The following is a 24,579-nucleotide window of genomic DNA, read 5'->3' as shown; positions in this document are numbered from 1 at the left end:
CCCCCACCTTTGCCCAGTGCAATGAAAACAATATAATTGACTTAAGTTATACAGTTTATCATTGAGTTGCAAAAACCAAAATATGCACTTATATATAGTATAATAATATAATTTCTTTATATAACACACACTGCATAGTACAATGTTTTGATAGGAGTAACACAGGCATTATCTTGATAATAAACAGTGATGTTCTTCATGTGATAGCCGGCACTGCTTTTCCATCGCCAGCATCTCAATCAGCAGTGATGTTTTCAATACAGCACAACATAGTTCATCTCCAGCATGGAGATTAGTTTTCAGCTTTGACTTTATTAAGAGTAAAGATGAAAAGGTCACTTCACACATACGATTATGTCTTAGTAGAGGGCATAAAATTTTAAGCATACCTACAGGCAAATTTTGATATCAAAGTACAGTAACTGCTTTATCCAAAACTGAATCTCTGATAGGGAATCAAAGTCAGCTTTGGCATTGTCAGATCTAAGAAGATTAATAGATTCCTATTGATATCTTTCAGGAATATTTTCAATTGTTGTATCAAAGGGTTTATTTGAGGTAAGGTATGGGATAACTGAGGCTTTTCTGGAAAATATTGGCTAAATTCCTCTTTTAAGGTCTCCAAAAAGTAGGATCAGTACAGTTTGAAAACTGTTTTTGAATGCAATATCATTATCATTTTCTTCAACATATACATTTGATGTGGAAAATGTACAAATTTCTCTTTTATCCTTTACTCCCAAAGATCCAGCTTCATTTGGAAGGCATTTAGTTTTTCTGCAAAATCAAGAATGACAGAATTTTCTTCCTGAAGTGGAAGGTTAAGGGAATTCAAAATTGTGAAAAAAAATCTACTAAGTATGCAGTTTTTGCCTAAGAAACTTGAAAGTTATGTTCTTCCTTGCTGAGATAAGAATTCTCTCACCTCAGTATTCAGCTAAAAAAATATCTGCAAGAGATTGCCTTTTGGTAGCTACCTTACTTCAATTTGCAACAGAACTTCATGCTTAGAATACAATTTTTTATGATACACTTTAGCATAAAAGAATTTGAAGGGAAACCATTCAGTTTGAGTATGGTCATTCTATCCTTTCTTTTTTAGATTTATGTATACTACCTCAGGTAGGAAAGGGGAAAGGTTTTTGTAAAGCCTACTGAATCCTCTTAATCCAATGATATCACCCAAATCCCTTTAGATTATTACCATGTCTTCACGACCCCCAGAGTGAAATAAGCTCTCTTTGATTATTATCATTGCCACCGTTTGCCATGGTTCAGCAGGAGTTGAACAAGTTCAGGATGTCTCTGAACAGTAGGATGATACGAATAGCTCCGTTTTGGCCATAGAAGGAATAGTTCACAGATCTGTGGCACTTCTTGTCAGAATGTCCTAATAGGTTGTTGTACGTAACCAATATGCACTAACAACTTCTCTCAAAGATGATTCATCCAAACCCCTCTGTACTACATCTGACTGCATGGTGACCACTATATACTGTACACTTTTTCCTCAGAAAGAAAGGATATCTGAAACGCTATTGCTTCTGGAGAAGAAGAAATATGAACATCAGGTGAGTACAGTATAGAAATAAGGAATTTTATAATTAGATTATAATTTTGCTTTTATTTTATGAATACATTACAGTACCGTATTGTACAGGGCCTTTTGAAAAAAAAATTATAAAATTCATATTTGGAATGTTATGGGAAGATTTTATCTCAAATAAGAAAGTTGTGGAGTGTTGATGTCCAGCAGCTGGAGAAAAGGATGAGATTTCAAAGATTGAGGCAGTTTCATCATGTGATGAGAAGGGTTCTGGAGCAGTTCAGTCTTAAGAACAATAAATATGAAAATAGCTGGTGGAAATCTAATAGGACTGTTCAGAAAGTCATGGGTAAATTCTGTAAGAACCTCAACCAGATTGAAATTCAGGTAGAAAGTCTACAAAGCTCAGGAGAGAATTTGATTTATGTCTAATCTCATAAAAGAACACTCTGACAAAATGACATAAAAACATAAGTAATCATTCAATAGATTATAAAAAAAGCCACCTTAGATTCCGAAATAGCTATTTTAAATTCTGAAATAATATTAATGTAGGTAATGAAGAAAATTAGGTTGTAGACAAAGCAATAGAAATCAAATGCTTGTATAGCAATACTGAAAAACATTATCTTCCCACACCAATGAAGTAAGCTTTGTTTAGTCTTTGAATTTTTTAATTGTCTTACTCATGAGTGTTTGATCAATACTGTACATGACTCAAACTCTGACTTCTGGTAATGCAAGTCAGCATTAACAGTAAAATATATATCCCATGACTGATTAAATAACAAATCTTGGTAAGATAGGCCTGACAGACATTTGGCCAGTCATTCTCTTATTTTAACTTCATTGTTATATTTAAAAGATATACTGTACTGTAATTCATCAGACAGTATATAAGGTTATTTTTGTAAGGGAAAAAATGTACAGAGAGAGAGAAATTTAATGATATGAACTCGGTGGTTTAAATGATTTAATAGTTAGAATTATAATGGGCATTTTATTTCATATCCTGTTGGCTTTAGCAAAATAAAACTGAGTTATTGTGGGTTAGAATATTGAGTAATCGATCTTAGATATCTTTGTGGTTTTAAAGTGAGGTTTAATCTTTATGACCATTCAGATTTTTGAAGCTTGAAAATATTCTGGGTGTATGAGGAGCAAGAAAAAGTATGGCCTTTACCTGAAATCTTATTTATATTTTGAGTGAAGAGGTTTTCATTAATCAAATTTTTAGATTTTCAGAAGAAACTTTTGAGGCTTTGATGAAATTTGAATTCATTTTTAATTATGTTTTCATATGCAAATAAGGTTATAATTCATTCATCGGTTTATTTTTTATGTCGTTGTTGAATGACTTCTCCAGTCATAACTTGGTGCCATATAGCTGCAATTTTATACATTAATTTACTCAAGGTATTGGTTTAAAGGTACCAAACACTTGCTAATAGATAAATAGTACTTAAGACTTGTTCAGATAATATCTCTAGGTGCAATGAAAAAGAATTAAAGATTTTAACTGCTGAAGTGACAATTGTATGTAAATTTAATTTTGGTACATGGAAAGTATCCTGCTGCTTCCTCCGATGCCTTAGATGACCGCAGAGGTAGCAGCAGTAGGGGATTCAGCATTATGAAGCTTCATCTGTGGTGGAGAATGTGGGAGGGTGGGCTGTGACACCCTAGCAGTACCAGCTGAACTCGGTTGAGTCCCTTGTTAGGCTGGGAGGAACGTAGAGAGTAGAGGTCCCCTTTTTTGTTTTTGTTTCATTTGTTGATGTCGGCTACCCCCAAAATTGGGGGAAGTGCCTTGGTATATGTATGTATGTATTCATGATTTCTAAATTTTTTTCTCCACAGCTGTGAAAATGGAATTAAACCGAAGATAAATGTGATAAAAACTGAAGAACTGCAGTTTCAAGTATTTGGTGGCATTTACCAAAAAGTCAGTTTTGCAGGACGTGTGATTTAGGGACCATTTACCTTCTGTACCAAAAATGAATTTTGGTGTAATGGGGAAAAACATTTGTAATGCTCATATATGACAAGTATATATGAAGTAAAACAATCACAATAAAAGAAGCCTTTTTAATATCATTAGTAGGAGTGCTTCAAGGTGCAAAAATACTGCAATGTGCTGTTCTGTGCCCCATCTGTTTTCTTTTTTTTATTTTACAAAGTTAAAGACTGAATATTTTGAAATTGAGAGAACAGTTATCTTGTAACTTGGGAGCATTTTGGCTTTGTGTTACTTAAGAAATGACTGGCTGACAATTTCCTGTTTTCATATGGTATCATCACTCATCAGGCAGTATGCAACGTTAGTCTCATCAGAAGTGAAACGGTAATAATCACATGATGTTATATTTTATCAATATTATTTTATTGCATTGAAGCTACGCTTCCAGAGACATGTCAGGTTTTGAAAATACTGATGAATGTACAGCTCAATTGACTTGATGTAGTGGCAGACGTAGTGATCATCAAATCATGCTAAATATACTCAGTTGTGTTAAGTGTGCTGTTTGTTGAGCGAAATGTCAGGTTGATAATTGTCATGATATTGGATATTCAAATTGAAAAGTCTTATGTCAATCTTATAACACCAGGTTTAAGTTTTCATGAAAGTAATTTAATTTATACTAGAAATTTATTTATAGGACTGGCTAGACAGAATGATGCTGTACAGCCATATCTTCAACTCATGTGCTTTATTAAGAATTGTATATGACAGCCACACTGCCTATCCCAAGGTCTTCACATCAAGTTTTGTACTAGCCCTGCCCATTTGCACCCCCTTCCCTCCCTATTTGACCCATTGTACATATAAATCCTCATTGCCCTGAATCAGGAGGGTATGATGGCTCCACCTTCCTGGGGCCTGAAAGCCTTTGCATTTAGTACAGTGTCAGTTTTCGTACTCTTGCTAGTGTTTTTTATGCATTGTCATGGAAATATTTATGCCACATTAGCATATACCTTAATTACAATGGTGGAATTCAGTTACCTTTTGTACATAAGTGTAGATACTGTGGTGATTGTTAGTGGTAGTGCTTCTGTGGTCTTTGCTCACCTATGCTGCTGAACAGACTCTAGACTGGATTTTTTAACTAAGTCCCTGCTGGGAAATATAATTGAGTCAGTTGTACAGTAGTTTATTAAGTACTTAGTGCTGATTTTTTTTCTGTAAAGTGTATTCATCATATGAAAAAGGTCCTGTTGGATAATTTTTTCCACAATTCTTGTCATTATCACCACTAATGTGTCATTATTTTAGTAAGATACCAGCTGTTCTCAGTTTATAAGTATGAAGTACTCCCTGTTGCCACAAATAAACCAAAGGCAGTGTCTCTTGGGTGATCTAAATGGTAATATTGCATGGTTTACTAGAATGAAAATCTTTTATGTAGTTTCAATATTGTACTGTTAGGTCATCTTTTCTTGTAATAAGTTTAATTTTAATTTCAATGGGTTGTTATCATTTCAAAAGTTACAGGAAGGTTGGATATGATACACACTTTTGCCAGGTTAAGTCATGGGATTTCCATTTGTATCACTAAAAGAATGAACTGTGAATGGTAAATAGGGACCCATTTGATATCGATATTTATTGGCAGAAATTACAATAAATACATAGCTTTGAGCCTGGATATGTTTTCTGCAAGAAGCTGGTCTTTTGAATTATTTGCAATATTTAAATTCACAAGATTTTGTCTTAGGTTTATAGTGACAAGTTTAAATCAATGTTACATGAATGTTTGAAAAAAAAAAGGTGTTAAATGAAGCAAGCTTTTTTTGGAGCTCAGATCGTTCATTTTTATTAACAAACTTGTGAAATATTTCTTTTTTATCATTCTAACTCATGTGTAGCAAGAGTAGTGAGCTTCAAAAAAACAGTCTTGAATAGTGCAGATATTACAGGTCTGTATACTCTACCAGACTGTCTTCAACATGGAATACCAGGGTTTGTTTGGTATCTAGTCAAGACTCCGGAAAAAGATCAATTACACCATGTTTATCATGGAATGATAGCTGTAAACAATGATCATTATATTTTAAGTGAACTTCAGCGGAGTGAAGTTGATATGGTGTAGTTACCTATTAATCTAATGCAGTTTTTTTCTATTATATAAACTGATTTTCAAAACATTTGAAAGTACGGATGGGAATTTTTGACGATGGGGGATAATTCTGTGAGGATTGCAGTTTATTACATTTGAACCTGACTTCAAGCATTTCCTTTATGACATAATTATCTACACATGTGAATTGTTTTTTTAAGATTTATGAGTTTTCCTCAAAGCTTTTTATCCAAGGTTTCAAATGTTTGTCAAAATGTTACATTTAGCTCAAAGCATATTTTTTTATTATATGTGTTATGTCTTCTTTGTAATAACTTTACATTGATTATTTGATGATTATTGGTCATGGAAATGACAGTTTACCACACGAAGGATGTCCAGTTGCTCAAATGGGTTCGGATTTGTTCAGTAATTTTTCAGACTGTATCCCTGAAAACTTACCCAAAATTCTGATGGAGAGAATTATCCCCATAATTGTCAAAGAACTCATCCAGATGCTGGAAAGAGGTTTTAGACAAACCCACAAAGCTTAAATAATCTTATTTATTGCTGCTTACAAGTTAGTGCTTCCATTTTCTGTAAATTATGGAGTTTGATGGATAAAAAAGGAAAATGGAAGCAGGGAAGGGTACTGCTACTAGTGTCTCCACAAGATACTTGAAGAAGTAATGCCATCATTTATGTATTCCCAGTAAATAATTTGTTCTTTTAAACATTTACCAGTAGGTAAAACAGTGCTGCAATATTTTGGAAAATTACTATTATTGTGATAAAAATGCCATACAAAATTGGCACCTAGTACTTTTCTATGAAATGCAGCATTGTAATATTGGTGAATAGCAAACATTAATTGTGTTAATTTCTAGATATTTTAAACAACTGCATTATTCAAGTTAGAATAAACTATGCTCACTAAACTCCCCATAGGATCTGAAAAATGAGTAACATAGACAGTGTTGAAGAGCATACTATAGCAAGTATTAAGTTTTATTATTAGAACATTTAATTGTATGTTATAGATACTTTATTGGGCCAATAATCTTTAGTCAAGATTTTGCAGCTTATACACTTTTATTTAATTTGTTTTCTTATATACATGCTGAGCATGTAAATAAAGCAATTGGTGTCATCACTGACAAAATTGTTTATAGTAAAATATTTAAGATGATTTAATCTAAAGCAGAAGTATTTCATATCAAACTTCATTATACAAACCAGTAAATCTGAAACTGTAAAAAGTTGTGCTGTATATTACAGTAACCAGTGAGACTCACTTGAAATCCCCAGTGCATCCAATACAGCTTTCTTCCTAGACTATATTAGAAAGTTACATAAGATGAAAATTTTCATTTTTCTTTCTCTATTAGATTTGGATTTTTTATGCTGTATATTTTATACTGGTATGATATACAGGCATTCTAGCTTTTCCTGAAACTTGCCATATACAGTGCAAAAAATATAATGTAAAAGAAAATGATTAAGCACTCATATTGAAATAGTTATATATATATATATATATATATATATATATATATATATATATATATATATATATATATATATATATATATATATATATATATATATATATATATATATATATACACACATATATATTCTTTACTTTTATGATTTAAGCTCTAAAAGATAATCTTAAAATTTAACTGGGAATAGAAATGTGTACCAGAATCTTATAGGAAAAACTTTGGGGGCCATCTTACATCAGTAGGGTCAACTCTGATTAGCTAAGAATGTTGAAGCAATGCCAAGGCAGATGCAAAAGTTACTGAGCACTTGTCAACATCAGGAACACTGAGATTAAGACCAAATAAAACTAACTCAGGTTCCTTATCATTTCAAACATGCACAAGAAAGAAAACACATTATGGCAAATCTCAGACTTACTGTAAAACATTATAGTGCTTTAATTAAAATTTTCTCCTAAGTGAATTATTTTCAAGACAGAAATGAGGAATATGATGTCATGATTGTATTTTTATGGTATTTTCCCTATCAGGCTTACATTTCTTGGTCCAGTATCTGTAGTGATCCAATCTGTGCCTACCCAACTTTAGCAGACCTTTACTCTCAAGGCAGTTTTAACCTTTATTTCTGCACTTAGATTGTAAAAGTGATAATCTATACTGTATTGAAGTTACTGCCTTGAAGCCAAATATTTTCCTATATTTCAGTTTGCATTGAATGTTTATAATTTCAGTGTGTCATTTTTATGGGTCACCATTTGCTAGCTCATAATGAAGTTAAGTGTAGCGACTTCTCAGATTAATGAATGCTTCCTTGCTGAAAATCTTTATTTGGATAATTTAATTACTTTCCTTATAATGACATTGAATAGCTAAAATTCAGTTGTACAAAAAATTGTTAAGTCACTTGTGTGATAGGATGTTTAAGACAAAAAATATAAAACCAAAGTTGTTGTTGTCCTCATTAGGGTATGCTAAATACTTCAGTGAAGTACCAGGTCATACTAGTTGAGGACTAGCTTTATCTTGTACATGCAATGATGGAATTCTACTGTATGTTACACTTTAAGTACTGTAATTCCATAAAGCTTTTGGTCACCTAGTCCTTTTCAAATTTTTTTTCAATGAATTGTAATCTATGACAGAATTGCCTTGTTATACTCTAGAATTTCATCTTGCTTTTACATTTTCTATTTGATAAATACTTCTGTTGCTTTTCCTTAGGATAAATATATTACAATGTGGATTTTCCCAATATTTTATATATAGTTTTAATTGTATCCATGGACTATGTGTTTGTAATAATAAAGTTGATCTTTGCTATATTGATATACTGTATTTGAAAAGACATGTTAAATGTTACAGGTGATGCAGGTTAATTATTTCCCTACAGTGTGGGTTCTGTTCCTTTTACAGATATTTGTCCGAATAAATGCTTTTGGTGCACAAATGTTAGTGAGACTGAAATCAGTGAGTGGTTGATTATATACACTTGGGCTCGTGAGGCATGAAATTCTAACAGCGTGGTCACTCTGAGAAATCAGTACCCCAGTTTTGTATTCCTGGCTTTGTCTGTAGTACAGTGGTTTTGATTTGTATAGAAGATGTGATGTTAAAGAGAAGAACTGTTGATTGTAAAAAACTTGTGGATGAAGCATAAGAACATGGTTTGTGCAATAGATAAATGTCAGTCAAATTTTGCCAAGGCAAGCAGAAGCTCACGTATTGAACAGTACCAAGAAATTACGTACGTGAACTTGGCAGTATTATCAGTAGCAGCATATCAGTGAGGGGGCACTGCTCAGTGAACTTACCTTTTGTGATCTCAGGTAGGTGTTGGGACATCATTGAGTTCTGATAGAAATGTGAACTTGACAAATATAAGCAAATGATGTCTATTTTGTAATGAACTTGAAGGTGATTAAGTTCAAATTTAGCAACTTGTTGAAAAAAAAAAATATTTTTAAATTAATTTCACAAAGAGCTTAATGAAGATGTCCTGATAACCTCAAGTTGTATGCTCTCCAGCTCGTGCTAGAATACCAGTCCCATCTTTGATATGTATTCATATGTTCTTAAATAAAATATACAATTGTGTCTGGTTTTTATTTCTTAAATGTATTTAATAGTCATTTTTTAGATTTTCTTTTAGAAACTCATCATCATGTGTCATGTTCTTTTTATTATACCACTGGAAAACTGTATATGTCAAGTTAGCTTATTTTGAGTTCAAGTGTTATAAAAAATAGCACTGTACCGTCGACCCATGCCATTCACTGATGTCAGATAAGATATATACTGTATGCAAATGACATAAATATGCAAACAATTTATGTCCCCACCTGGTAAGGCAACTCAACACATTTACCAAATCACCTATGTTTTCACTTGGTCGACTCATAGCAGACTTCAAAATAACAATGAATTGCGGAAGGAAGATTTACCAGTGCTGATTTACTACACTTTAGCAAATCTTTTGCCAACACTTGGGTTGGAGGAAGAGTCCAAAGTTATTCAGATTTGGTATCTTGAAGGCAGGTTTCCTTTGTGAGATGAAAAACTTAGCGAAGATAAGCTATTTCCTCTCCTGCTTTACTTTCTCTATCATATTTGTGTACGGAAAAAAAAAAGCTTCATCTACGGTACCTATGAACCTAGGGAGTGCTCCATGGTCTTGTTCATACTGTATGCATTGTTTTTCAATTCTTCTAGCTGTCTGACATTTACCCAAACTTATAGAGTGCAATGCTTTGTTCCTCACCCTCACTTTCATCATCTTTTGCTTCCTCTTCCTTGCTTCTTGAGTATATTAATTCAGCAAGGACTTCTTTGATTAGTTCAAGATTATTCCTATCAAGCAATTCTAATTATTATTATTATTATTAATTGCTAAGCTACAACCCTAGTTGGAAAAGCAGGATGCTATAAGCCTAGGGACCCCAACCGGGAAAATAGCCAGTGAGGAAAGGAAACAAGGAAAAAACTAAAATTTTGAGAACAACAGCATTTGAATAAATATTTCTTATATAAACTATAATAACTTTAACAAAAGAGGAAGAGAAATTAGATAGAATTGTGTTCCTGAGATGTTGTCTTCAGCATTTTTCTGGAAGCCTTTGAATGTCATTTGCTATGCCACAATCACGATCTTCACTGTTCCATTTGTGGTGGCATGTTGGTAACGTCCTTGCCTGGTGATCGCCAGACTGGGGTTTGAGTCCCATCAAACTTGTTAGTCCCACTGGTCACTACAGTCTCACCAGCCTTGTGAGCTAAGGGGCGGGGTATGGAGGAGCCTATAGATCATCAGCAGCCATTGCCTGGCTCTCCTTGGTCCTAGCTTAGGTGGAGAGGGGGCTTTGGTGCTGATCATCCGTATATATGATCAATCTCCAGGGCAGTGCCACTGTCCCTTACCCCTGCCATTCATGAGTGGCCTTTAAACCCTTTAAACTATGAAAAGGCATCGTCAGAAGTGAAGCCTTTGAAATCCTTTGCATATTCAGGCCACACACTTTTACAGCTGTCCTTTACAGAGAGTCGGTCAGCAATAGTTAAATCTTCCAATATTGCACAACTTTCTTTTAGGAGTTGTCATCCATGTCTAATCAGAGTGTGATCATCACACATTTACTGTAATGGGCTTTTGAGGCTAGCTTCTGCAGGTACTGCTCAACCTCTGACAAGATGCATTGGTGAAACCAATTAAGAAACAGGTCACTCATCTATGCCTTCTTAGTGTGTATCACGTAAGCTTGTAAGAAAGTCTTATTGGGGTGTATGGGAGTTTACCGACTTATAAGTGAAACCAGACCGAGATGACCTGTTGCATTACCCACAATATCAAGGTGACCTGGGAAGATAAAGAAGGCCTGATCATAAAATGTAATTTAATGCTATCAGAACAATATGAAGTTTATGAGAGGAAAATAGAATAGAGGTTAAGTAATTTAATTATATCTTTGAAGATAAAATATGTCATAAATCTTTTTTTTTAGGTTGCCTTAAAACAAGGGGCACAATGTTGTTCAAAGATAAAAGTGCGCTGGAGAATCTTCCATAACAAACCTATTGGGCAATATTATGGGTAGCAATAAATAGCTGCTTTCTCTTCAGCTTTATTTCCTCGTTTATGTAGCGATGAACATCTGCTTTCCCTTCAGCTTTATTTCCTCTATCATGTTTCTGTATTGAGAAAACACTTCATACACAGCATGCATAAATGAGAGTACACTTTCTATAGATTGGCCAATACTGTAGTCAGTAAATTTATTCCCCCAACTTATCAAGTATGATAACGTGTTTCTCACACTAACTTTCGTTGTCTTTTGCTTCCTCTTCCTCGCTTGCTAAGCGTACTATCTCAGTAAGGCCCTCTGTCAATCGAGCATCATTAACAATCAAGCAATTGAAAGATAGCCCTCAGCAGTTTCCTGGAAGCCTTTGACCTTCACTCTCTGTGCCAGTACCATTGGTCTTCATGGTTTCATTGAAGGCATTAAGAGGACCAAAGACCTTGAAGGCTTTCATACCGTCAGTCCACAGATATTCCCAGCAGGGATTTACTGTTTGTGGCATTATATCCCTAGAGAACTCCTCTATTACAGAGAGGTATTCACCAATAGTGAAACTATTCTTGTGTGTTAAAATACTGAATTAAGGACAAAGCATAGTTCAGTGATGACAGTAAATGTGCATATTTGAACCAAGAAGCACAATCGGGGACCGAAGTCCTAGAATTCCTGCTACATCAAACTGTCACCCTTTGGGAAATTATCCTGAAAAGGATGCAATGCAGTCTTGGCTAGATGCTCTAAACAGCTGTCCCATAAGGACAAGTTATGCCAGGGAAACTCGGATTTAGTGAGTTCTTCTCTGTTCCCAACTTCAGATGTGGCTGCGTCCATAGAAAAGGTCGAGAAGTTTGGACAAGCTTCTCTGATGAGGAGAGCAGCGGCACTAAGGATGCCTGCCTATCAACAACAGCAAAAGGACTCTCCTTTTAAAGAAGGTCCTCAACAGAAAGGGCTTCTGCATTCAATTGAGTTACAACAACCTGGGAGGCAAGCCACCAGACCCACCTTTTGCAATATGGGGAGAACATGTCCCCTAGCTTACCACCGGTGGGGGCAACCTGCAAAGCCATTGGCTCAGGTGGCAGTCGTTTGGGGCCGATCTCTGGACGTAGAGGCCCTTCATTTGGGGTGTCGAGTCCCTTTCATAGACTGTCCACCTCCTCTGACCAAGACTCTGACAACCCAACCATATTATTTGAAAGGCTCAGTAAAGGATTTCCTCTTGCTAGAGGAAGTGTCCAAGTCGATGGGCAAAGGAGCTGTGGCAGAAGTCTTAAACGACTCGCCGGGCTTCCTCAGCAATCTATTTTTAGTGGAAAAGCTGACGGGGGAGGATGGAGACCTGTCATAGACCTTTCCCATTTGAATACGATTGTTCTACAAACAAGATTCAAAATGGAAACTGTCCACCGTTCTCCAGATCATCAAGAAGAACGATTTCCCTCTGGCCATAGACCTGAAGGATGTCTACTTTCAAGTCCCAATTCATCCTGCCTTAAGGAAGTACCTAAGGTTTCTCTTTTGAGACAGAATCTTTCAGTTTAGGGTGCTAAGCTTCAGCCTGTCAACAGCCCCTCAGGTTTTTACCAGAATCTTTGCCCTTATCTCAGCCTGGGCTTTTGAGGTACTTAGACAACTGGCTTCTCATGGCAGAGTCCCAAGTTCTACTGATAAAGCACAGGGATCATCTCATAGACTTTTGCAAGAGGTTAGGGATCCAACTGATCTTAGAGGACAGCCTTGTCCCTCAACTATCCATCTGTTACCTAGGCATGGAGATAGACTCAGTTCAAGCCAGAGTTTTTCCATCTATCGACAAGATCCTGAGCTTCAGCAGGAGCAGAAAAAAGGCTCTTCTTTCTCCTCCTCCTCCACAAGTTCCTCTTATTTTGCTCCTTCCTCCAATAAAATGAAGTCCTAGAAGAAATCTCCATATAAGAGGTTCTATCATCCTTTTCAAGAGCGACAATTCTCTCCTGAGCTTGATGGTAGGAAATGCAGTAATACCTCAGGATACAAAATTAATTCATTCTGGAGTAGCTTTCGTAACATAGATTTCTTCTTATAATAAGTTGCGTTTTACATGTAAATTGCCTAATGCGTTCCAAGCCCTACGAAAATACCACATCAAATTTTATCATAAAGGTAAAACCAGAATGAAAAGTGGGGTCCCAAATTATGTGAGAAATCGTTCGATCAATAGCCCCGCATAAAAGGAAAATCGCATATTTCGAAACAACTAACAAATAATTCCATTAGGGCCATGGCAACCAGCAACTTGCCTATTCAAACGTGTTTTCTACCCATTTCCAATACTTTCTATTTACTCTACTGTATTCTTTATAATATTAAATTGTTCTTGTAAATAAATCAAACACCCTTGTTCAAAAATGCTATATCTTTTCTTGTTAAAAGATTGGTCACATGGGTTCATAAGGAGTAGCATCCAATTCAGATGAAAGACTTGAAACTGAGAGTACATGATATTAGAAGTACAGCTAAACCACTGATATTTTTTTTTTTTTAAGAATTTTGCTGTGGAAATAGATCCAGCTGTAGCTCAGTGATGTTTCAAATCAGTATTTGCTAATCCTGGTTTTCTTATCAAGTTTGTTAATCTTTGTGTGTCATAGTAGCTGCTGGGGATGTGATTAATAGAAGCTTAGTTTAATCTTAGTTTACTAAGGGGTGAATTGATTGGTCTGGTAATTATGGTTCCTATTTTTGTGATACAAGGTGTTGGGTAATGCAGATAGATGTGTAATGAAGAGGCATTTGAAAACACAATCTGGAGCATCAAATTGTAAAGGTTTGGTATTGAGGTACTACACTAAGAGGAGAGTCTGGGGTGTAAATTATTATTATTTTAAGGCTTTAAATTTCCTACCTCTTTCCTTCATGACCTACCTCCGTCAGAGCGTGGGAGTCAGCATTATTATTATTATTAGCTAAGCTACAATCAAAGTTGGAAAAGTAGGATGCTATAAGCCCAAGGGCTCCAGCATGGAAAAATAGCCCAGCAAGGAAAGGAAATACATTATTATTATTATTATTATTATTATTACTAGAAAAGCTACAACCCTAGTTGGAAGACCTGGATACTATAAGCCCAGGGCTTCAACATGGAAATTACCAGTGAGAAAAAAAATATAAGGAAACAGATAGAATAGTGTGTCTGAGTGTACCATCAAACAAGAGAACTCTAACCCAAAACAGTGGAAGACCATGGTACAGAGGCAATGGCGCTACCCAAGATTAGAGAACAATGGTGTGATTTTGAAGTGCCCTTCTCCTAGAAGAGCTGCTTACCATAGCTAAAGAGTCTATTCTACCCTTATCAAGAATAAAATAGCTACTAAACAATGGCAGTGCTGTAGTTAACCCCTTGAGCAAAGATTATTTTTTTGTAATTTCGTTGCTATGTGTATAAGGTCAGAGGAGAATGAAGAAACAATAGACCAGACTATTCAGTGTAAGTGTAGGCAAAAGAAAAATGTACAGTAAACAGAGAGAGGGATCCAATGTGTTGTCTAGCCAGTCAAAGAATCCAACTCTCTACCAGTAGTATCTTAACCAGAGGCTGGTGCTTTGGCCAAAATATTGAAAATAGTCAGTAAATCATTTAAAAATTCCACGTCTTTGTCCAATTATAATAAATACGATATATAATATGAATATACAACTGCTTGGGTAAGACACTTGCTCCTCTCTACGTTGTCCTTTTGGTTAATTAAATCAAAACAACTCTTCTAGAATGCAATTGTCATTGCTATGAATCACACACATGCTGCACAAGTTTATTTACATAGTTCCCAAATCATCTTTCTTTACGTATATATATATATATATATATATATATATATATATATATATATATATATATATATATATATATATATATATATATATATATATATATATATATACTGTATATTGAAAACCTTACTCATCTTTCGTACTGTCCAGCAAAAAATAAAAAGAAAGTACACTTGATGCTAAGAAGCACTATGCATGAGAAAGATGATACCAATTCAGTTGTTACCAGAGATTATGAAGGAACCGAGTGGGAAACCGGGTATTTTAGGGTGGGGAAATGTCATAAACGAGTGATTTACAGCAATAATCGTGGTCAGAAATGCAAAATATGAATAAGATAATCAGTTGGAAAAATATATGGATCATGTAAGTGGCTGAACATAAGCCAAACATGATTATTTAACACATTTGAGGTTTGTAAAAGGGTACAGAACCTAACAAACCCACATAACCTAACCTGGTAGTTCCCAGGTCACAACCCCTACCCGGGGGCAAGTTCCCGGACCCCCTCCCAGGTCACAGCCCCTACCTGGGGATAGGCCCCCAGACCCCTTTCCAAGGTCACAGCCCCTAGCCAGAGGGAAGTCTCCGGACCCCCTTCCCGGGTCACAACCCCTTGGACTATCCCAATATAAGCTTCAATTTATTCTTTAAACAAAGATATTTTTTTTTTGCATTTGGAGATTTAAAGTTACGTCTGCTAAATTTCTTGAATTGAGGATATATGTACTAAAGAATTTGATTGTTCCCTCATATCCTTCAAAATCAGCAAGCTTTTCTAAGCAATATTGCGAGGGGTTTGATAGATTCACTAAGAAACTGAGCAGCACGCTTAAAATTCATTGTTCTTTTTATCCACGCAATATGTTGTGACCTCAATTTATTGCCTAAATGTAACCCTTCATTGTCTTACAATTTGTGCAGCTTTTCTATGAAATCCCATTGAATTTGATTCCCATGGCAAACGAAAAAAAATAATGGTTACCTCCACCAAGCAAGGGGAGGGGGGAATCTTGGGCCAGAAGGGGGGGGGGGTATATTGGGGTAAAAAACAGACCATTACACGGGAATCGCTTCAAATCTACTGGGATTGCTGTAAGTGCCAGCTAGGCTAGCTAGCACGACGAAATCTAAGGATTGAACAAGGCATAGGCCTAAAAGTGCTTTTGAACATTTTTAATCGAGGGTATTAGCCTGTAAATTTAGCTTTCATAGCCCTAGACAATTTTATGATTTATCTCGAAGCTTAGGTTATATGATTTATCTCGAAGTACCCTACCTTCCTAGCAGTAATATGCTGCAGTACGCCCGTACCTTGTGGGCGAGTAAGTTGGGGTTATTTTAATTATTTAATTAAGAACTTAAATAAAAGTTTTTGCTTCGAGTTAACTCACACGATCACCTGCATTCATCATTTTCGGACAATTATCCAGTGTTCTCGCGCAAAAGCAGCGCTATTATGGCAGACAGCAGTCATTGTGCCTTGACCACGTGGCTTTCAGAAGTTTCAGGTGGAGGCGGATCGTGAGATTTGTAGGACATAAGTCAGAATATTCCTTCCCGGCCTCCTCGCTAATCATGGCTTTCTGAGGAACATTCGTTGCCTTTAGATTTGGTTGAATTATGCAAGACTGTGACAAATCTCTAGCAATATGTTCAAAATGACATCGATTTTAATTGATAATTGTCCTCTTTAAAGATTTCAAGCTGTCTGATATCTGCTGTGAAATCAGCAAGATATCTTATAAACCATTGCGAGATGTAGCCAATAGAGAACGTCAGAGGCCTTTTTGGCAGTAAGGACACTCGTAAAGTATTTTAATAGCTAATCTAAATATAGGAAGTTGATAATATGCATTGCACAAAGATTAAGTGTCGAATTCACACATAAAGGTAGTGTAGGCTACCGATAAATTAATGCATAGCCTACTAAACAAGTCTTGTGGTATTTTTTTATTACTAAATCTACAACACAAACGAATGAAATTACCCCAAACAAGGAACAGCTCAAAACAGATTGAGTTTATTTGTCTTTAAGAAAAGTGAAAAAGGAGCTGATGAGGTGTCTAATAGGTTCACGATAGCCAACTGTTGGGAAATGGACAATTGCTATTGTTCAATAGTTCATAGAAATTGAAAGGTTATGCAAAACAGAAGAGTGCCTGACCAAAAGCAATTTTTTTTTCTATTGTCCATGGGATTTCAAAAATGAAGACTGCAATCTGTGGAATATTATCAGGATCAACACCCGGGTCCTCTGAATATACCTAGGGTAGCTTCATACATTTTGCTTTAGAGATTATATCCAATAAATTAGTTTTTATTGCTCCATCAACTGGGAGTGAAAACCTGTGGTGTAATTGTGTAATTAGTTTTGCGATATGGATAAGGAACAAAGAGTTAAAGATAAGGAGAGGAAACGAAAAAATAGAAATTCCGTTATCGCTGTTGTTTTTTGAGATAAGCACAATTTGAAAGGACGTTTACGTGTACTAATTCATCATGTACCATACTTGTAAGCGGTAACCGAGTTCATTTAAGCATTTTGCGAATAATATGATCGCAATTTCGTTGGCATTTTATTAATTTGACATTAACCAAATATATTTTTGCAACGTCCATGCTAGTATATATGGTTGTTCTACCTTTTGTATTCTTTTAGCATTTTTCAAATATACGAATACAGTAACAATACCAGTTACTCAAAGTTTTGCAATATATTAGTTTCTATTTATAGGAATTATATACACCAACCTTTACTCTCTTTTCAGACCTATTTTGAAGTTATTCGCGTGTAGATTACACACACACACACACACGTAGCCTTTTGTATTTTAACATTTTTCAAATAAACGAATACAGTAACAATACCAGTTACTCAAAGTTTTGCAATATATTAGTTTCTATTTGTAGGAATTAGTCAGACATACTATTATTATTATTATTATTACTATCCAAGCTACAACCCTAATTGGAAAAGCAAGATGCTATAAGCCCAGGGGCTCCAATAGGGAAAAATTGCCCAGTGAGGAAAGGAAATAAGGAAATAAATAACTGAAGAGAACAAATTAACAATAAATCATTCTAAAAAATGTAATGTCAAAAGAGATATGTCATATATAAACTATTAACAACGTCAACAACAAATATGTCATATATAAACTATAAAAAGACTCATGTCCGCCTGGTCAACAAAAAAGCATTTGCTCCAACTTTGAACTTTTGAAGTTCTACTGATTCAACCACCCGATTAGGAAGATCATTCCACAACTTGGTAACAGCTGGAATAAAACTTCTAGAGTACTGCGTAGTATTGAACCTCAGGATGGAGAAGGCCTGGCTATTAGAATGAACTGCCTGCCTAGTATTACGAACAGGATAGAATTATCCAGGGAGATCTGAATGTAAAGGATGGTCAGAGTTGTGAAAAATCTTATGCAATATGCATAATGAACTAATTGAACGACGGTGCCAGAGATTAATATCTAGATCAGGAATAAGAAATTTAATAGACCGTAAGTTTCTGTCCAACAAATTAAGATGAGAATCAGCAGCTGAAGACCAGACAGGAGAACAATACTCAAAACAAGGTAGGATAAAAGAATTAAAACACTTCTTCAGAATAGATTGATCACCGAATATCTTAAAAGACTTTCTCAATAATAATGATGCTATGAATGATTAGTTGTTTGTTGTTCGCTAGCTTCGCATCGGCATTGCTAAAACGGTACGGGCGACCGTACTTTAAGTCGAGCGTCGGTTACGGTAACTCGCTTATGTTGTTTTGGGTTTCTGGCAGTTGGCACACCCTCTCGAGTCTCGCTCTCTCTCGTGTTCTGTGACCGTCTCTAGGAGTTCCTCTAAATCACCAAGGTGAGAATTTGTAGTTTATTTTTGTGCGAATATCGAAACAATAATATATAAGGAATTTTTTTCTGTAGGGCTGAGAATCTTCGCAGAATATGAGATTGTTGACCTGACAGATACAGTATCCTTCCATAAATCTTCTATAGGCTACTTTCACTTAATAAATTTCTAACTGAAAGTTGTGCATATGTTAAGCTTGAATGTTGCCAAAAATAGAGAGATAATTCTCTGAACCTGCTCAGCGTAGCTTAGGCTGTCATTTATTTATTTCCTTATTTCCTTTCCTCACTGGGCTATTTTTCCCTGTTGGGGCCCCTGGGCTTGTAGCATCTTGCTTTTCCAACTAGGGTTGTAGCTTGGATAGTAATAATAATAATAATAATATATGTAAGTTGTAGGCTGATGGCCTAGGCAACCAATAAGGTACTACTGCTAGAGAGTTTTTGGGTCCTTTACTGGCTAGATAGCACTACATTGAATCCCTCTGGTTACAGCTCATTTTTCTTTTACCTACACATACACCGGATAGTCTGGCCTATTCTTTATGCATTCTCTTCCTTCATAGACCTGCCAACACTATCACAACCAAATAGTCTTGGAGCCTTTGTAGGGTGACGGCCAGATCTCGTAGAAAACGGGAATATTCTGAACTGTGGCCGTCATTTTAAAAATGATTTTGGCGGGAGAAGCTAACCTAAAAAACCCACCTAACCTATGCTAAAAGCCGTATCCTTACCCAGGGGGGCTGCGCCCCCTCGGACCTCCCTTACACAACATATTTAAGATCCGTAGACCATTTCCAAATGTTTTTATTCTATACACGATAACAGTCGGAGTGATAATAAGCAAATTAGGACGCTTGGCCGTAGCGCTACAAACTACCCAAAGTCTTCTCTCGGAGTTCACTACGGTAAAATTTCGTTCAGCTCTTCTAGGAGAAGAACACTCCAAAATCATACCATTGTTCTATAGTCTTGGGTAGTGCCGTACCCTCTATACCACGGTCCTCCACTCTGGGAGTTTGCCTATTTCCTTTCGACACTGAGCTATTTCCCCTGTTGGAGCCCTTGGGCCTTTAGCATCCTGGTTTTTTATCTGGGGTTGCGCCTGATAATGGGTAAAATTTGTTATATCATGTTTAGTCCATGGTCTAATCTGCAAAGGTGCACCAAAGTCGTCATTGTCATGGAGATGAGCAGGAGGCCTAGTTCTTCTGATATGACACTATGGGACCTTCCTCTACCCTAACCTAATTGATACAGTTCTTACTTAATCACTGTTAAGAGATATTGGGGGTTATGTATGATAGTGGCCACTTGCATTTATTATGTCTAACTTAGAATACGGCAGTGTAAGGGGGTTCGCAAGGGCCGTATGCTCCCCCCCTCCTGTTAGGTAAGGACACGGTTTGTAGGCTAGGTTAGTTTGATGTCCATTTTTAATGAATGTAAGAAACTGGCCGCTGATATACAAAGGCTCCGAGATATTTTGGTAGATAAATTTCGACCAACTCCAGATTTCAGATCCTAATATATTTTTCTGGGGCTTTCGTAGAATGACAGACTAGGGCTTCCTGATAAATTGAAAATGAAAATTTTACATCACACTTCCTATCGAATCCTTCGTTAGCCATGTCCTTCTTACTACAAACACTTCCTGTCTTACTGGAGAACAGTACAAGGTGAAGTTTTATTGTATTACATATTCTCATTTCAAATAGAAAATTTGTTTTCCTGTAGTAAATAACGTGATTTGACCGAATTTGACCTTCATTTCAACCCCAAACCAACAGAACAAGCAATTTGACTAACTTTGAATAGCTGAACTGGTTGCTGTTATTACGTATGATATGAATGTGAAAACCGGTTAAATCACGTTGTTTTCTACTGGAAAACATATATTTTCTGTTGAAATGTTTAGTTATAATGTCTTCTATTATATATATTTTGTTAAAATGTTTAAATATAATGACTTGTTCAAATTCCGTGTTACTTCACTCACGTATGTACTGCAAACAATAACATTAGCAACGTTACCAATGTTACACAGTGTTACCGACGTTATGGTGGCTTTGCTAATGTTAGCAATGCTGTGGTAATATTATCGTGTATTTTAAAGCATTTTTCCATTTACCCTTTCCACATTATATAAAAAGGTTCAAAAAGGGTACAGAACCTAACAAACCCACCTAACCTAACCTAGAAGTTCCCAGGTCACAAACCCAATATAATGTCTTTTGTTATATATATCGTGTTAGAATGTTTAAATATAATGACTAGTTCAAATTCTGTGTCACTTCACTCACGTTACGATAACATTAGCAACACTATATATATGGTTCTTGTTCCGTCACTGGCTCGCTTACGTACGCAGGAAAATAAAACATCATGTACTGGCAAGCGGTAATGTTGAGCTGCGCACGTTAACATTAGGAATGTTACTCCAACATGAAATGTTACGATAACATTAGCAACGTTAGATATAGTGGTTCTTGTTCCGATACTGTATTGATTACGATCGCAGGAAAATAAAACATCAAGTTAACCCTTTTACCCCCAAAGGACGTACTGGTACGTTTCACAGAAGCCATCCCTTTACCCCTATGGACGTACCGGTACGTCCTAGCGAAAAAATGCTATAAAAATAATTTTTTTCATATTTTTGATAATTTTTTGAGAAAATTCAGGCATTTTACAAAAGAGAATGAGACCAACCTGACCTCTCTCTGACAAAAATTAAGGCTGTTAGAGCAATTTAAAAAATATATACTGCAAAATATGCTGGGAAAAAAATAACACCTTGGGGGTTAAGGGTTGGAAATTTCCAAATAGCCTGGGGGTAAAAGGGTCAAGTTCATATGCACTGGCAAGTGGTAATGTTGAGCTTAGCACTCTAACAAAATATAGTAAAACTAATACATTAAAATTAAAGAAATTAGTGACATATTTCTATGACCGCGACGACGAAACTTGGGTAAAGTTTTACTGTTATCCAGTACAGTGAAGTTACTCTTTTCCTAGGTTACATTGCCCTGTAATGCAGTAAAATAATACCCAGTACAAGAACCCCTTTGTTGTTGATGGGTCAGACTAGGTCAGTAATTATAATGTGGGTATAACATTTCTAATGAAAAAAATACTAGGCGTTCTATGTGTATATATAGGTACAGTGATACCTCTACATACGATCTTAATTCGTTCCAGAAACTACTTCGTATGTTAAAACGATCATATGTTGGAGCAATATTCCCATAAGAATACATGGTAATTGATTTATTTCGTTCCACAGCCTAAAAACCCTTAATAAATCCTTAATAAATGGCTACACATAATTACACGTGACATTAATACAATGCCTGTATAATAAATACATATTACAAACCAAAAAAAAAAGAACAATAATGAAATAATAAATAAAAAACGGGTTGTAATGTAACACTTTACCTTAGCGACAGGCCAGCGCTGGTGTAGGGACTTTTACGCAGGAGGAGATGGAAGATCAGCGAGGAGGTAGGGACGGTGACTTTGTACGATAACATGTACGATAACTTACACTAACTTACACTACTACATGAACTTTAACTTATTTTTTTTTTCATTTTTATAATTTTATATTTTTTTTTCTACATTTTTTCTTTTCTTATTTTTAATTTTCATCACTTTCACTTGATTTGGTCTTCCTTTGCTTTGCTTCACTTTCTTTCTTTTCATCATGATCACTAAACCGTTTTAAAGATTTTTTAAAGAAACTGTCGAGTGAAAGTTGCTTTGTACGGCTTTTGAGGATTTTTCTAAAATGCGTTAAGCAAACATCATCGAACTGCGCAACAACACGGCAAACCTGAAGTTTCTGTGGGTGATGCTTGTCGATGAAATCAACAACGTGTTGATGATATGCCAACATCTGTTTTATTTCCGCCGTACCTAAGATTTCGCCTACCTCCTCGATCTCCTCTGACTCGCTCAACTGCGCTTGGAACTCATCATGCTGCATGGTAAAACATGCCTCTTAGTTTTCCCTAAAAGTGCATCGAACACAGAATACAGCCTTTTGATATTGGACCTAACCTCAGTTACTTTTTCATTATAATATGTCTTCTTTACAATTCTTATTAAACTATTTACCTCATTCCTAGCTTCCACATATAACATTCGATTTCTCTTTGCTTTATGCTTATGCCAACGTGACTCTGCCAACCTCCGTCTTTTCCTAGCTTCCCTAATTGCAGCATTGAACCATGGGGAGCTGTCTTTTATGACAATATCTTTCTCTACCACAGGGCACATTTTATCATATTCTTTGGAAAATACAGAAAAATACAAAGCAACAAGACAGACCACACATTCACCTACAGAAACATTTCTGCTACTATTTAAGTCAGTACATCCACAGGGTTCATTATATTTTTCTTCAATAACAGTAACACCCACATCTATCAGCACAGTAGAGTCTAATAACCGTTTGTTCCTAAATGTTATTTTAGTCCTAAGTTTACTTGGTAATAAGACTGAAATATCAAACATAATAAGCTTGTGGTAAAACGAGATAGAAAAATCTGGCTCTACTATCAAATTCATAAAGTAATTATCACCTGTAAAACAAAACACAGCATCTAAAATATGATCTGACCTAGAAGTAAATACATTCACCTTATTAACAAAATTCATATTGTTCGTTATATCAATAAACTTCTTTACATTTGTATCTCTATAATCCTCCAACCACAAATTAAAATCTCCACATATACTGTATATACATTACATTTTTCACTTTCAAAACAATCCAAGAATACAGAAAAGTCTTCTAAAAACATAGCCTTACTTTAGCTGAGGAGGACTATATACTTCTAAAAATAAAAGCTGTACATTATAGGCCTTAAACTCCAAGGGTAAATACTCAAAACTCACAAATACTTCAAAAACAACCCTAATTCTAGTGTTTGTAAATGTTTTGGATAAAACAATGCCAACCCCACATGCACATGTTTTTCTATAATTTCTTGCTTCAATTCTAATGAAAGAATTGCCTTCTTCCTTTTCTCACCACTACCTGTACTGAAACTTAGCTTCTTAGGCACCAAGATTATAGGTAAAATCAAAAAGGAAATGTGAGGAAAGGAAGAAAATAAGCACTGTTAATAACAGACCAAACAGAGGACAACCACACGATACATACAAGAACAGAGAACAGAGCACTTGACGCTCAATGGCGTCCCTCTTACGTGCTGCCATCTACTGGCGTAAACAAGATCTACATCGGATGCTGGAGCATTACTTCGGGTGTCGAGACAGAAATTTGGTTGAATTTTACTTCGGATGTTGGAAAATTCGTATGTTAGGACAATCGTATGTAGAGGTTCCACTGTATCTTCCTTTTATCTGGTTCTCTACGAGATGTGAGTAAGAGACTGTTCTGATAAGGAATTTGCAAGATGAGAATCTCATCCAGGGAGTCAATCTCCTCGGTTCTTTCCCAAATTGATTTCTCCCTCTAGATGCATCAAAGAAAGGGGGGGGGGGGGGCATGCTGTACTACTCTGCCTCTGGGCTGTGGTCAGTGTCCGAACGGGACCGCCTCTTAAACCTTTCAGAGATGATGACAACATTCTGTGGACAAGAAGTACCACCCCTCTTCAAGGGGAACTAAGTTTGATCTCCAGCTCGTTTCTCGTACAACGCCTGATGTTGATCTTCAACTTGGGCTAGAAC

General features: G+C 35.8%; 2 protein-coding genes across 7 annotated transcripts in view; both read left to right on the top strand.

The window, feature by feature from the left end:
• Positions 1 to 9,208, top strand: part of ena (enabled) — a 422,486-nt gene extending 413,278 nt beyond the window's left edge. For all 5 annotated transcript variants that reach the window (XM_068382156.1, XM_068382157.1, XM_068382152.1 and 2 more), the window contains one exon: positions 3,407 to 9,208. In XM_068382156.1, the coding sequence (XP_068238257.1) occupies positions 3,407 to 3,435 (29 nt within the window). In that variant the 3' untranslated portion in view covers positions 3,436 to 9,208. The remainder of the gene's footprint in view (positions 1 to 3,406) is intronic.
• Positions 9,209 to 18,721: 9,513 nt separating this feature from the next.
• Positions 18,722 to 24,579, top strand: part of LOC137649069 (chromatin target of PRMT1 protein-like) — a 79,936-nt gene continuing 74,078 nt past the window's right edge. For both annotated transcript variants that reach the window (XM_068382151.1, XM_068382150.1), the window contains exon 1: positions 18,722 to 18,877. The gene's annotated coding sequence lies outside the window, so the exon portion shown is untranslated. The remainder of the gene's footprint in view (positions 18,878 to 24,579) is intronic.

Source organism: Palaemon carinicauda, chromosome 1 (genome assembly GCF_036898095.1).
Source record: "Palaemon carinicauda isolate YSFRI2023 chromosome 1, ASM3689809v2, whole genome shotgun sequence".
In the NCBI taxonomy this organism is placed as follows: Eukaryota; Metazoa; Arthropoda; class Malacostraca; order Decapoda; family Palaemonidae; genus Palaemon; species Palaemon carinicauda.
The sequence above is the reverse complement of the archived record's forward strand: the minus strand, read 5'-3'. Positions and strand labels throughout refer to the sequence as shown.